Source organism: Miniopterus natalensis, chromosome 10 (genome assembly GCF_054644295.1).
Source record: "Miniopterus natalensis isolate mMinNat1 chromosome 10, mMinNat1.hap1, whole genome shotgun sequence".
Lineage (NCBI taxonomy): Eukaryota > Metazoa > Chordata > Mammalia > Chiroptera > Miniopteridae > Miniopterus > Miniopterus natalensis.
Genome location: NC_142090.1, coordinates 14491170 through 14507016, shown reverse-complemented (window position 1 = coordinate 14507016; position 15847 = coordinate 14491170). Strand labels below are relative to the sequence as shown.

The 15847-nt window shown below is 53.1% G+C and overlaps 1 protein-coding gene across 1 annotated transcript in view; it reads right to left on the bottom strand.

Annotated features, from left to right (window-relative positions):
• The window catches only part of PLXNA4 (plexin A4), a 399973-nt gene that overhangs the window by 17177 nt on the left and 366949 nt on the right, over window positions 1–15847 (bottom strand). Inside the window, exons 25-27 of the mRNA XM_087821012.1 lie at window positions 12606–12765; window positions 1180–1283; window positions 499–598 (exon numbers count right to left, since the gene is read on the bottom strand). Of these exons, the coding sequence (XP_087677138.1) occupies window positions 499–598; window positions 1180–1283; window positions 12606–12765 (364 nt within the window). The remainder of the gene's footprint in view (window positions 1–498; window positions 599–1179; window positions 1284–12605; window positions 12766–15847) is intronic.

Here is a 15847-nt window from a genome sequence, read left to right as displayed (position 1 = left end):
TGGCAGAACAGGGTGGCACCTGGGCTTCCAGCCCACATCCGGTGCCCCTCCCTCCCACCCCAGAGCTAGGGACCTGGGGCCTGCACCTTCCCTTAAATGCTTCATAACACTGTGATCTTTACACGTTGTGTGGCCTCCGTGCATCTGAGTTATAATTTGCTAATCTGCATAATAGGGGGAAATAATAATTATTTAATCCACTGGATTGTTATGAACCGATAATGAGTTTCACGCAGTGAAAGCGTCTTCTCGCTTGCAAGATGCTCAGAAAGGTTAGAGTGTCCTCCTGCTCGAGGGGGTGTAGGCTCTGCTCCTGGATCAGAGTTCCCACCTGGGACTAGGGGCTCCTCCCCAGACACTCTCCTCTCCTACAGCCAGCCTGCCTGACTCACCCCCCACTCCCTGCCCTGGGGGTCCACCGTCGCCCAGCGGTGCAGCCTTCCCGTCAGCGGCTGCTCAGGGCATCCTCTCCTCCCCAGGACAGTTCCATGAACTCACCATATTTACTTGCCGAGGTCCTGGAGACAGTGGAGTTGTTCACTGCATTGTAGGCTGTCACCTGCTTGGACACTAAAGCCACCACAGAACCATCGGGCACCTACAGGGAAAAAGCTCCTGAGGGCCTGTGCACAGAAGCTCTGCCACCCCAGAAAATAAGGACAAGCCAGGATCAACTGGGTCCTCACCAGGGAGCTAGGGGACTTGGGAGGCTGTCGGCTCTCCTTTGATCTGGATACTGAACAGTGTCTGTGTTGTGACTCACTCTTGGAGGGTCTTTGGCAAGAGCTTCTCTCTAGCACCCTCTCTCCTGACGCTTTCTGAGAGCACCCAGACTTAAACTCCAGGAATTATCTGAGAAAGGGCCCAACACCTGCAACACTCGGGCTTACTGATGGATCCCAAGTCCAGGGAAATAGGAAACTTTCTCCTGGGGACTCTGCTCATGTCCTGAAGGAAGCAGGACAGTTAGCATCCTGTCTCCAAGGAGGGCAGGTTCCTGCTGGGGGATGTCAGTTTTCCCTGGGTCACTAGTGGAACATGAGGTGCTGGGATCTGATGAAGAAGTGGTGTTAGGGCTTGGTGTCTAGCCTCGGGGGACTCTGTTATTCAGGGACTGAGACTGCCAGCGAACTGGCTGCCCTGCTAGCCAGCCCCTCGTCCCTTCCGCAGTCACCTCACCTGGTAATGGGCCAGGGTGTTCAGTCTCTTCCAGTCATTCTCAATCTTGGTGGTGAGGTCTTCATCTTGCAGGATCATCCTTGCTCCGCTGCCTTGTCGCCACTCTGCAGAAGGAGCAGTGGCAGCTCAGAGAGGCCATCAGGGCCCTTCCGTTAGGATCCTGAGGACCCCTGTGTGGGCACCCCACACAGCCATCTCAAGGGGCACCCATGAGCAGACGAGTGCTGCCAGATGTTCCCCGAGGAGGGGGTGCAGAAGCTCTCAGTGCAGAGGGGCCCTGAGTCCCAGTTCTGGTTTTCATCCCAACAAACTAAGTGACAGGAACAGGGATAATATTGCTTGTCCTCCCTGCCTGCCTGTTCTCTGAGTGGCCACATCTGTGGGGAGCAGACACTTAGTAAATGCTGGCTGAGTGAACGAGGCAGGTGGAGGCAAGTAAGGAAGCGCTAAGCTAATGCAAGGCGGTACAGTCATGCCACATACTCGTTTGCTTGATTGCAAGGTCTTGGAGCTAAGGAGACCTAGGCTGCAGGTCCAGTACTGTGCATTCTGTTCCTATGCCAGGGTTGTGTCCCTCCCTGAAAGCCAGCAGGTGGGTCACCCTTGGGAGGGAGCCTGGGTAACAGTGAGTGGAGAGATCTGCAGAACCTACTCTTATGCCAGAAACAGCCCCTCCCACAGAGCTGATGTACATAACAGCATCTCTGGGATCTACCCAACACCTAATTAGCTGATGCTGTAGGTATATACTTACACCCCCACATTCTCCTCATGGGCCCAGACACCTACGACACCAGGCCAGCTGATGGATCCCATATGGGCAAGCAGGAGGCTGTTTCTCATCAATCAAATCCCCATCAGCACACGTGGCATGAATCACGTGGCTATGAAGAAGTGCGCATTCCAGTCTTGAAAAGTACACACATGGAAACCGGGTAAATGCAGACACACCAGCTCTTGAGCATGGGCATGTACATGCCCGCACACGCATACACGCTCACACGCACACACCAGAAAGGAAAACAGCCTTTTAAAATGAGTGCAACATGTGTTCCAACCGGGAAGCCAGAAGCCTGGTTTCCAGGCAGCCACAGCTGCCCTCCACGCCTCACAGATGCTCATGCTTGGGAAACGTGCAAAGCACTGGGATTTGTAGAGTGCAGTTAGGGGCTGGAATGAGTTGCCCACAGTCCTTGCCTGACCCCACCATGGATTTTTCCTATAGGCCACAGAGACACATTTCAGATTCCCTCGCTCCATTCCTCTCTGGTCAAGGCTGAACTGTGGGTCCATGACCAGCTGCATTTGTGGCACAGAGAGCACCGATTCCTTCCTGCCTGTGCACTTGGCATGGCCAGTGCTACAGATGGAAAAACAGGCTCAGAGAGGGAGCTGACTGCCCTTAGAAGTAGCAGAGATGCTCCTAATACCCAAGCCCCTGCCTCCAGCTCCTGGGCTCCCTGCTGCCTGGTTTAGAGCCTCATGTAGTGTCCAAGCATCCCAGGAATGAAAACATAAGGATGCCACTCATGCTCACCGGAGTGGCGGAGTCTTGATAGGCCTCTGGGGACCGCCCATCACTTAGTACCGTTGGTGACACAGCTGGAATTAATCCTGGTGATTAGGGCCTCGGGGCAGGTAGGATAGTGAGAAAAAGGGAAAACATCCCATGGAGGCACTGGGTCCTGGGTGTTGTTTGTTTGAGTTGTTTTATTTGTGTGGGTTTTAAAATTTCATGTAGCTATGTATGGATATATGGGTGCATGCTTCTCCTGGGACAAAAGGAGATTATCTTCCAGCTGGTCAGGCAGCTGACAGGCGGTTCATTCAGACCCTGGTGAAGCCCAGCCTGGGCTGTGGAACACAGCAGTGCTATCCTTTACCCCAGTGACACTGCGGGGCCTAACAGACAGAGCCTCTTGGATGTCCCCTGCTTGCCTGGTGAGTGAAGCCAGGCCCATTAAGTCAGGCCACATGGGGGTGGGGGACACTATAGACAGACTGGGGGCACAGAAGACAGTGTTCTGCATTCCCCAGGTGGGGTCTGGAGGAGAAACCGGGGTGAGCTCTGGACACTAAGCCCACTGGCTGGGCCCAAGGGAGAGGGAGGTCTCCTTCACTGAAGTGGCTGTGGGCTTTGCCAAGACTAGACAGGGAAGGCACAAGCAGGGACCAGCGTTCTGGTTTAGCAGCTGCACTGCACCCCTTGCTGATGGAGTCGGGGATCTCAGTGGGCTCTGGACAAGCCGCACAGCCTGAGGGACGCAGCAATGACAGTGCATTCTGGAGCCGATGCGGGCTTTCTTCCCTGTTGCATAACTGCCGAGCTGTGCAGTGCGCAGCCTGGGTGGCTGTACCCAGCACTTCTGGCTGAGTCCTGTCCAGTAATTATGTAAGCAAATGAAAGTCAGGCTTCCTATGCCCCCAGCTGAAAGAAGTAGGGCAGACCATGGCCATGTGCACCCCCGAGCAGTTAGGGATGATGGCTTGTCCTTGGAATAAAAAATGATGCTGCTAGAAGCCAACCAGCAGGACCAGCCCAGTACTTGGAGCATAGCGAGCACTGGATGAGTCTTTCTTAAAGGAATACGACTAGGTGGGTGAACGAATGAAGGGGACAAGTGTGTGAGCGAGTGTGTGATGGGGACCCTTTTCCAAGTAGGAGATGTTGACCTGTGTGTTGGTGTCCACAGTAGGCAGACAGTGAGCTAAGTTAGAGGCGAACTGTGAGCTACTCTGTTAGCAACCGGGCACACTGGGTGATCAGAAGTCCTCAAAAATACAGCCAGGCATGTCTACTGCCAGAAATAAAAGCTCTCTTAAAATGCAATTATTCATTCTTCTTATTTTATGACCTGGAGTTGGCAGCTCACCCCCAGGGCCTGCAGGAAAGAAGCAAGGCCAAGGGTAGTGGCCAGCTCACCAGAAGGCAGGTGAGAGTGGAGTGCCGCAGGAGGGCAGGCGATTCTCTGGCACCGACTAATTTAAGTGGACTAACGTGGAAATCTGTCCCTCAAAGTCACTGTCCTCTGCCCAAGGGCCTTAGTTTTATCTTTCGGTCAGAACACAATTCGCTTCCCTGTTTATCCGCTCTCCTTCCTCTCCTGGCCAGCCACGGCCTCTGTTTCCCTAGGCTCATATGGAATGTTCCATCCCTCGGCTTTCCAGAGTGCTCAGCACTGCTTCATGGCCTTCTCTCCACAGAAGCATGAGCTGGGGAGCTCCAGAGTCAAGATGGGACCTGGAAAAGCCAAGGTCAAAGGCTCTTTCCTGCCCCAAAAGCAGTCCATCCCCCCAAGGGCATGGCGGTTTCATGGAATCGCATCCCTACCCAGCAGGAAAGGACCCCACAGCAGGCCAGGCCAGCTGAGGGTGAGGCCAGGCTGCCACCTTCAGCTCAAGGACAGCAGCTTGGTGCCCTTGGCAGTGTACCTGGCTGGCTGGCTCGGTCAGCCTCTGAGGCCCCGCGCGTTGAGCCACGTGCACTGCCGCTTACTCACAGGCTTAGTTTTAAGAATAGCAGTGAAAATCAGTCGAACCCAGGTCTTCTAGTCCTAACCTCTCTTCCCAAGCATGCTCCTCATCAGGTAGGCTCCTTCAGTCTTGCCCATAAACACAGCACTAAAAGCATCTCTCTCTTGGGCCCACACCTTGCTATGTATGAGGTGACCCTGTTAGAACAGCCCAGGAAAGATGCGACAGCTGGGTCAGTAGCCAGTGTCCTCCAGGAGAATGCCCAGCCTCCTGGACAGCTTTGCCTGCCATGCACACAGTGAGAGACTGGGAAGGTACCAAACGGTGTGGCACTCCAAGCTTGGTGGCAGCCCCCAGGAATCCCGAGACAGAGTGGCTCCTCACACGCCTGCTCTGACGGGGCAGCTGCTGTCCCATCTGATGAGCAGAGTCGCTTGCAGCCACCATGTTGGACATCGGGAGCTGTGTTCTCACATTTTTTCAGACACGGTTTCCTGAGTGTCCCCAGTGTGTCAAGGTCTGGGCCAGCAGGATGCTATACAGTTAAATAAGCAGACAAGCAAAACCAAAGCCCTAGCCCTGGAGGGCTGCCTGTATGCAGTGTTGTGGGGAGAGCAGTGAATTGAGGGTTCAGGTGATCAGAGCTGGATGGAGGGGGGAAGAAGAGCAGGGTCTGTGGGGTCAAGGGAAGGGAGGCAGCCAGGGCTGAATGCTGAAGGGCCAATGGCCTTTTGCCTCACTTAGCATGGGGACAGGAGTTCAGGTCCAAGGGTGCCATTTATGTGACACGTCCAGGGATCCATGCGTGTGGGCCTTTGTGGGAGGCAGTGGAAGGAAGAGTCTGGAGAGGCGCACGCAAGACAGGAATTGAGTTAAGATGATCTGGGACGTCATGCCAGGGCGTCTCGGGTGGAGCCGAGGGCCACAGAGACAGGGGGTGGTGGCGTGAGTGAGAAGGGAACGGGGAGCCCCACCAAAGACAGGCTGCCTTAGGGCCTGGGCTGAGGCAGTGGGGCAGGGATGGAGGTATAGGGGATGTCCAGGAGATAGACCAGAGACTGTTCGGAGATTCTATGGGAGAGAGGAGCTGGGGGCTCCATGGTGTGCTCCCGAGTTTGTGAGAAGGTATCCAGGGAAAGAGTAGGGGTTCACCTGCAGGCTGACCCTGGAAGGAGACACTGGAACTGCACACATCACTGGCCCAGCTCCTGGAGGGTCCCTGCCCACCAGCAGGTGCTACACTGAGAGGCAAACCCTCCCCGAAGTGCACAACCCCTCCCTAGCTCTGACTCTCCTGGAGTGTGCTTGCCGGCAGGAGCGTGGTACACAGCCACCCACACACTCACAGACATAAGCACACACTCATGAACACACACTCATGCACACACAGGCATGCGCACACCTCATTTTACCCAGGCCAGGACCCAGAGGCTTTACAGCAACCCCCCATTCCCTCCCCGGTCCAGTCTTTCTGCCACCATCTGTCCTCAGACCCATCATGGGAAGCTTTAGGAGGGCTGACCTAGGAGGGCAAGGGAGAAAGGAGGTGCCCACAGGCTGGTTAGAATTGGCGGAGTCAACCCTCATGATCCACGAGGCACGGACTTCACAGCTAGCTGCTTGCACTCCACCCCAGGCCACCTTCCCGCACCTCAGCGCACTGAGAACAGGTTCTCACCAGGAGCACACACCAACCCTACCCACTCTACCTCCAAAAGCAGGTCCTGAGCAGAAATCTGGAGGAGACATGACTACTGCTGCACCCCGTTAGCAGCTGAGTCCATGGAGGCACCCAGCAGAGCCCTGACACCCTCAACGCCTGGCCGCTCCAAAGCGCAGGAGTGCACATCAGAGGAGAGCTGAGGGGGCAGTGCCAGGATCAGTGTCACCGCAAACAAGGTCTGAAAAACTGACTTGGGAGCAGAGGGTGTACCATCTGAATATGCTTTGTTTAAAAAAATTATTGCTTGAGCAAGTTCAAAAACATAAAATAATTGAACTATGAACTGTGGTGCTTAAAAGAAGACATTCCTAAATAGAACTGTGCCGTCAGCATTTTAGGCTCCAGGTCTTTGCAAACCGAAAGCGCCTGGCACTGGCTAGTGTTGCTCTGTGGGTAAGTCTGGAGCGAAAGGAAAAAGAAGATTGTGCTCTGCTACCCGATTTAAGAGAGATGAGCTGAAGCTTAATGGATATTCTTGAATATGGGACACAGAGGCTCTGGTGTCACTTGGGCAGTGTGCTGGGTCAGAGAAGAGTTAAAAAGGCAGGTGGTGGGCAGAGGACAGAGGTAAGGTGACTCTGGTATCATATGCATGGCACCAGGAGCAAACTGCCAGCTCTGACCTCCCCAGCTCCCGCCCTGCAGCTTCTGCCCTGCAGCCCGGTGCCCTGCTCCAGGCTCCAAGCACAAAGGACAGACACACTCACAATCCAATTTGTTACACTTCCACCTTCCAGGGAGAGAGGGAGGTGAAGTAAAAAAGAAAAAAAAAAATCCCATTATCTTTATCTGTCCTTCCCATCAGGTGCAGCGGAAAATGCAAACTGGGGAGACAGCTGCTGTGAACTCTTTATATTTCACTCAGAAGATAGTGTATCTTTTTATTGCATACAGGAATTACTTATTTGAAAAAATATATCCTTTCAGCGGGACTTGAATGGCAAGACAGAGGGGGTGGCGGAGTTCCGGGGGCTATTGATAGAGCATTTGCATTAAACCAGAGGAATCTCTGGAGGTCAAGGCCGCTGCGGAGAACGCGTGGGCGGAAATGGGTGTTCTCTCCACCTCCCTGTGGTGTGCCCAGGGCCCGGGCTCTGTGCCCACTTCTGCGCCGCGGAACAGAATGGTACCAATTACTTCCTCTGGGGAGTGTAGGGAGGAGATAAAAAGATTCTCATGGCTCAGAAAGAGGGCTGTCCTGCCTTCTGCTACACTGGTACCCCCATGCCTGGCACAGAGCTTGCCCCAAGGTAGCCCCTTATGTACGCTGGTTGAAGAGTTTAGCAATGCAAGGGGGTACCTGTACCCAATACCTGTGGGTGGAAAGGGGCAGACACCTAGTGAGAACAAAGTCTCGTACAGCAGAGGGGGTGCCCTTGGCACTGAGCTTTGAGAGCTCCCAAAGACCCACCTGCCCCAGCACAGCCCCCGGCCCCTGCCCGGTGATGTCTTTCCTCCCCTAGATTCCAACAAACTGAAATGAAGGCGGGCCCTGTGTCCTTCACTTTGACTCCTGTGATGGGTAATTTTACGTGTCATCTTGGCTGGGCTGTGGCACCCAAACGTTATTCTGGATGTTTCTGTGGGGGTGTTTTTAGATGAGATTAACAGTTAAATTGGTGGACTCTGAGTAAAGCAAATTGTCCTCCATAATGTGAGTGGGCCTCATTCAGTCAGGTGAAGGCCCTAAGAGAACAAGAGACTGACCTTCCCCTGAGCAAGAGGGAATTCAGTTCGGCCAACAGAAGGCCTTCGGACTTGAACTGCAACGTTGGCTCTTCCTTGGGTCGCCAGCTGGCTGGCCTACCTTGTAGATCTTAGACTTGCCAGACTCCAGGCTATAGACTGGATGCTTGTGTCCCCCAAAATTCATATGTTGAAACCCTAACCCTCCAATGTGACGATATTAGAAGGTGGGGCCTTTGGGAGGTGATTAGGTCATCAGGGTGAAGCCCTAAGAATGGGATTAGTGCCCTTATGAAAGGGACCTCAGAGGATCCCTTCCATTTTCAGCCATGTGAGGACACAGTGAGAAGGCGCCAACTAGAAAGTGATCCTCACCAGACTCCAAATCTGCCAGCTGTTGCTTGTATGGCACCCGGTCTGTGGCATGTCTTAGCAGCCCAACCGGACGAAGACTCCATCATCCTGTGAGCCAATTCCTTAAAATCTCTCTCTCTCCCCACAGATACATATCTCTATCATCTATCTATCTATCTATCTATCTATCTATCTATCTATCTATCTATCTATCTATCTATCATCTATCTATCTATCATCTATCTATCTATCTATCATCTATATCATCTATCTATCTGTCTGTCTATCTATCTATCTATCTATCTATCTATCTATCTATCTATCTATCTATCTATCTATCATCTATCTATCATCTATCTATCTATCTATCTATCTATCTATCTATCTATCTATCATCTATCTATCATCTATCTATCTATCATCTATCTATCTATCTATCTATCTATCTATCTATCTATCTATCTATCTATCTATCTATCTATCTATCTATCATCTATCATCTATCTATCATCTATCTATCTATCTATCTATCTATCTATCTATCTATCTATCTATCTATCATTTATCTATCTATCTATCTATCTATCTATCTATCTATCTATCATCTATCTATCTATCTATCTATCTATCATCTATCTATCTATCTATCTATCTATCTATCTATCTATCTATCATCTATCTATCATCTATCTATCTATCTATCTATCTATCTATCTATCTATCTATCATCTATCATCTATCTATCTCTATCATCATCTATCTATCATCTATCTATCATCGGCCTACACATATGCATAAAGCCCATCCTATCTATATACACCCGTTTCTCTGGAGAACCCGTACCAATACTGTTCCCCATTGTGGTTCCTTAATGCCTGGAAAAGTCTGGTGAAGGGGTGGAGGGACCTTCAGTTAAAGGATCAAGAAATGAAAGTGTCAGGACTGAGGGGCTAAGCCAGGCCAGGAGCCAGTGATGATGAAAGGCAGGGGGAGGGTGTTGGGACTGGATTTACTTGGGGCAATTACAGGAGTCATTTAAAATGTCTTTGCTTCCTTCTGAGCTGGCCTGGGATGGGTGTCCTTGCCTTGCCAGGGGCTGATCTCAGGAGGGGAAGGCAGTCTTCACCCAGTGCCCTCAGCCAGAGGAGGAGGTCTGGGGAGAATTAAAATGGGGCGGGAGGGGGCTTGGCTGTCTAGCCTCTGCCCAACCCATGTGGCTGAGCAGTCCTCTCCCTGCCTGCATGCTATGTATCCCTTTGGAGTAGATTAATTTTTCATAACAATCACACCTTACAGTTGTAAATTGCTTTTAGGCTTTCAAAGCACTTTCACCTATAGGATGGAAAACACTGGCCTTCTCCCTCTCCCCTTGGGGGCTTTGGGGCTGAGTCTAATTGTGCTGAAGAAGCATTTGGGTCTCTGAGAAGGGCCCGCTTTCCTTGTTATGCAATCTGGCTTTGGTAGAAAGAAAGTCAGAGAGCTGGGGGCAGCTCCAAATGCAGAATTTATTAGAAAAAAAGGGTATTCCTCAGAAAGGCACCCATCACGGCAGGTATTTGTTAGTTCAGCATGACCATGATGCCCCTTCCTGGGGGAGGGGCCCTGAGGCTCTTCTCTGGCTTCTCCCTTTCATCTGTCCCTGCTAGGGAGGGTTGTCCCCCAGGGTGGACCCTGGGTCCTCCCCACAGCACCTGTGATAGGGAGGTGGCCCCTTTCTGGAGACAGTGCAGCCCTCAGGCTGCCTGCACTCAGGGTGGACAGCAGGAGCGGCTGTGGCTGAGCTGGGGCGGCTGCCTCCATTCCAGATGCTTTACCGCTGTGGCCGAGGGAGGCCTGACATCTTTCCATTAACCACCTGCTTCGCTGGACCTGCACCCCAGGCCTTTGAAGGGAGCAATTTTCTAAAGCTAATAAGGGGGGGAGCACTGGTCCTGAGCAGCATCTATCAGCCATGAAGTGGTCTCTCTCCAGGAAATCAAGCTGGCACAGAGGGGGTGGCCCCTGGATCTGCTTCCGGAGGGGGGCCCCTGAGCTTGGGCTTGAGATGATGTGGAAGGATGTTGGCTCCACCCATCCTGAGATCCATCCATGTTTGAGCCACCACAGGATACATGTGTTCTTCCCCACCCCTCTGCTCTGTTCTTGGATGGCAGGAAAGGCGTCCCAGTGCTGAAGCTGCCTCGAGGCTCCAGGTGGAGGCTGAGGCAGACACCTGGTGCCCTCCTCGTGGGAAGGCACCCCACTCATTCCCAAGCACCAGAGTTCACAGTTCTGTCTGCACCACACACAGGCGCTCCTTCGGGGTCCTAGCACCACCTCTCCAAACTCACCTCTCAGCATGAAGTTCTCACAGCTGCTCCTCCTCCCAGCCCCACTGTGTTAGGGTTACCCTCCCACCCATGTTGCACATAAGGATGCTGAGAAGCCAAGGGTGGCCCCTGCCATGGCTCCCACAGAAAGACTAGAGGAATGGTGGGTGCTACCAGGGAAACCCATTATGGAGCAGCCACTTTATTGTCTGGGGATGGAGAACACGGGGTCTTCCTTCCCAGTGATTGTTTTCTCTCCCACTGCTTCTGTAGCAGCCCCTTCCCCGCATCCATCTGTGGAATCTTCATGGCAACAGAGCCAAGAGTGTGTGGACACAAATGTCTAAGCTGACTCTAGGGACCAGTGCCCTGGGACACACTCACCTGTCCCCCAACCTCTTGTATTTCCTTCCTTCCTTCCTTCCTTCCTTCCTTCCTTCCTTCCTTCCTTCCTTCCTTCCTTCCTTCCTTCCTTCCTTCCTTCCTTCCTTCCTTCCTTCCTTCCTCCCTCCCTCCCTCCCTCCCTCCCTCCCTCCCTCCTTCCCTCCCTCCCTCCCTCCCTCCCTCCTGCCTTCCTGCCTTCTTTTCTTCCTTCCAGAAATAATATACACAGAGACACCTCCAAAGTGAAGGAGAGCACATGCTCACCCAGTCTCCCTCCCTGGGCATCAGAGCTCTAGGCACGGGGCCAAACACATCTTGCCAAGAGCCCAGCAAGAGGAGATGGGGTGAAGCGAAGCAGTAAGAATTGAGGTGAGTTAGCAGAACTTCCTGGTCCTGCGTCTTTAGGCATCAGGATTTGTGTGGGGCATTGCAGTGGGAAAGGGTGAAGATTTGCTATGGGTTGTAGAAAATCGCACAGATGCCCATCTGTCTTGGATGGCTTAGCTGAAGCCAGCTTAGAGGCCAGATGGATGGATTAGGGGCCTCTGGAGATCCTCCCACCTCTATGTTGCCACAGTTCCCCAGACACAGCACACACACACATAAATGCCTTTCTGTCCATGGCCAGGATCATTTCCTTACTAGTATTATCCTCATAGCCAGCACTCCCAGCAGCCAGCACTTACTGAGTGTGTACTATGGGCAGGCACTGCATTAAGAGGCTTTACATGCATCACGAGGCAGGTACTATTACCTCCATTTTATAGGCAAGGAAACTGAGGCACGGAAAGGTTAAGTAACTTGACCAAGGTCACACAGCTAGAAGTTGGCAGATCCAGGACTCAAAGTCAGGTGTGTTTGACACTGGCCCAGGACATCACACAGCCTCTCTTCAGCCCCGGTCTCTTTGGAGCCTGGGGCTCCCTGCTAGGATTTCCCCAGGAAGAGAGCTTTTTAAACATGCAGGCAAGGCATAACTGGGTCTAAGTACAGCTGGCCCTAAGTGGCATGCCCTTGTTTATATAGGCTATGGATCTATTCAGGGAATATTCAAATGAAATGTCACCCTGCACCTCAGTAGGCTGCCAGAGCTCATTTTCCTCTGTTCTTCCCTCCATTCTCCAGCACTGACCCAGATCCCTCACGCCTTAGGTAGTCAGCAAAAAGTACAGGCACAGAACAGAGGGGAGGGCAGAGCCCGGGGGCACAACAAAGGCAGTGGCGAGACCTTGAACCACACAGGCTAGATTAAATCCCCTCACTGCAGATATGACACCTCCAAGCCCACCCCTCGGCTACTCAAAGGGCCTCAGAGGCCATCAGCTACCAGCAGACTGCAGCCCCTCTCTGCTGATTGCTCACTAAATGCCCGTGAAGGACACCCCCTGGGCTCCTGGGACTTGTGTGTGCCTGCTCCCTGCACTCTGGCTCCACCACTGAGTAAGAGGTGCTTCCAGCCAGTCACCGGACAGCCCCTGGGTGGGCTGTCCACTCACCCAGGTCCATGTCTGCAGCCTTGGGCCGGTGGGAGCAGGGCACATTCTTGAAGATGGCATCCAGAATCTTCTCCTTGACCTGAGTAATGGTGTCACAGTTGAGGATCTTCACTGGGACCTCGGGGCTGTTGGCGTTGTCTGGGTTGACACAGCTCAGCACCTGGGGTGGGGGGAGAGAAACACGTGGGGGAGGGCAGGAGGGCAGCAGGGAGAGCTTTGAGGTTCCCTGCAGCATTCCAGGCTCCTGTCCTGACCAGCTCCACCTCTGCAGGCTGGGCTGGAGGGGGTGGGGGAGCCCAGTTCAACTGTGTTCCCACCAAGCCCTCTGCCCTTCTTGTCCTACAAGCAGCAAGAAGGAGCTGTGACTTCAGGGTCATTGCAGGAGTGGGGGATGCACACTTAACAAACGTCATTAAAATCCTGATTTTTTCCCCAAAGAGAACAAGGTCCAAGTAGGAAGAGGCAGTGAGGGGAAATCTGCCTGAGGTTGGACACGGAGGCACGCACACTGCACACACACAGGAGCTCTCTTTACAGGCACATGTGCACACGCACAAGGCACCTTCTCAGGTGCACACCTACCCTCGCCCACCTCTGTAACCCCCACCTCTGAAACCTCGGCCCCCATCGTGGGTGTCAGTCTGTCTTTCTGGTCCTCCGTCTCACACACGCTCACACTAAAGTGAATCTGGTGCCCTTCTCACAAGGTTTTGGAGCAGGTTTGTGAGGGTTTGGGCTGACTGGAGGCTGCAGAGAGTGCAAGAAGCTAATGTGTTCTTTAAATATTTCAGGCTCAGGCCACCTGAGATCCCTCTTGGCTCTGAACCTGAAGCCTTGTGTTAGGGGAAGAGGCCACCCTGGCTCAGGACGTCTCTTTCTCTTTTTGGGACTAGTTGGAAAAGTTGAGACTGCTTAAAGCTCCAAACTGTATTGTTTCCTTTAAAAACGTCTGGGCCGTTTCCAATGGCTTTTCTCCCCTTGCTGCTCTCAGAGTGGGCTCTCTCTACGTGGATGAGACTGTGTGGGCTCCTGGTGGACCGCAGTGGATTGGGGCGGGTGCTGTGGGGTGCAGGTGCTGTCCAGTGGCCACGCCATTCTGGGTACCTGCGCCTCCCTCTGACCCTGCTGCTGGAGCCCCCCCGTGCCTCTCCTCCTCTGAACTCTCACTGAGCACCCCCACCCCCTGCACGTCTCCTTTGCAGACTCAGACAACAGCCTTCCTCCACCCACCCTCCTGCTCCATGTGGTGGCAATCAGAACCCTGGCCCCTGGACGCCTGCCTTTCATTAGCAACCAGACTGCTATGAGCTCAAACGGAACATGCTTATTCCATTAAGAAAAAAATCCTAAATCTATAAAACCAAAACCCTCATTCTCAAAGTGCCCTAACCTGAAAACAATGGAGGAAGGAACTCTGAACCAGGTGTCCCTCCGAGTGCCCTCTCCCAGCCACTCGGTCCTTTTAAAGCCTCCTGGACCCTCCCTGCCCCTCAGCAGCCAAGCCCAGCCTGCTGCTTTGTGCTGACCTGCCCTCCCCGGCTGCCTGGGCTCGGGCCTCCCCCAGGGCAGCAATGCAGCTTGTTCTGGGCTTCCTCTGCCAGGAGACTGAAAAGAGGCTGTCCCCTGAGAATGTCCTCCTGACATTTCCACTTGCTCAGGGTACGTGGTGGCCCTGTGAGAACCCCATGGGAAGCTCAGGGCACCCAGAGAAGGAGCAGTGGCCCCACTGAGGGACAGGATTCCCAGCCACTGGCCAAGCCACAGCTCCAGCCAGAAGTTCCCTTCCCACCTCCACTCCCAGCCCCTTGGCTAGTTTCTGAGCAAACTGCCTGATTTTTTTTTCCTGCTAGGTCAGTGTTTCTTAACTTTAATGTGAATGGAATCTCTGAGGCGTTTTGTTAAAGTGGAGATTCTGACTTAGGAGGTCTAGGATGGGGCTTGAAATTCTGCATCTAGCAGGCTCCAGTTGAGTATCGAGCATCTAGCAGGCTCCCAGGTGAGCACTGAGCATCTAGAAGGCTCCTGGGTGAGCATCTAGCATGTAGCAGGCTCCTAGGTGGTGCAGATGGCCACTCCCAGCAGCAGGGCCCCAGTCCAAGTTCTAGTATCAATACAATTAATCAGTCAACACTTACAAGGGGCAGCTGCTATAAAGTGATGAGTCCCCAAGCCTGTCAGCACCTGTCTCATTCTTTGTGGTTACCCCTCCCGCCAAGAACAAGGTTACCATCAGTTGGCCCAGGGCGCCCTGGGCTCCTCCAGCCACTGCCGAATCCCCCAACTTCCCGTCTTTTTGTGGCCCCTTCCTCTTGGAGTCTCCTGTCAGCCTTGCCTGCTGCTGTGTAACATTTTCTTCCTTTCCCTCCTCACCAGCGTTGGAGCTACTCCCACTTCTGTGTGTGGATTTCCTTTCACAGGCCTAAATGTGGCTGTTAAATCTCCCTGCAGCCAAATTTCTTCTCTGGGCAGAACAATCTCAGGTTCCTCCACTTTCCTCTGGAGCCTCTTCCCCAGTGTTTCCACCTCCCTGGATGCGCTTCCCCGACCCTCGGACTTCCCCACGTGCTCTTTAAGGGCCTGAGCTAGCTGTGCTAGCAATACTTTGGCCTCTGGAATAAAGGACCCTGCAATTTGGGCACAGAGGTTATTACAGCCTATTGTGTTGGATTCAATATTGGGGAGCCACTGATGAGATGGGAAAGGAGGGAGGGAAGGAGGAGAGATCTGGCAGGAGACGTTTCAACAGTAGTTCTAGCTCATTAAGAAATCTATTCAGGTCTCTATTTTTGGAAGAAATTTTCCCCCTTTCCCATTTTAATAGGAGCCTCTAACTCTCTCCTCCAGAGCAGACCATGCCTGCAAGGAAGCAGGGATCCTGGTCCCATGCCACTCCTTTAAAGCTCAGCAACTGAGCCAATCCTGGCAAGTCTGTTAGGAGGCTGTTAGGCTTCCCAGGGCCTCTGAATTTGGAGTGACATAGGTGCATCACGGTCACATCATCAGGGTAACGTCATTCCCAGACAGCAGGAACAGCTTTGTTCAGAGCGGCAGGGATGGTCCCCGAGCTGGCCCCCACGTCTGGGATTCTCCCTGGCTCACTGTCCCTGTCCAGCTCTGCCGTGTCCAGCCTGGCCAGCCATGTGCCTCATCGCCTCCCCCAAAGTGCATTGTAGCCTCTGCTTTACTAAGTCCCATCTATTCTCTGTCTCCCCTTCTTGGGGACTTGTTCTTATTTTCTCAGT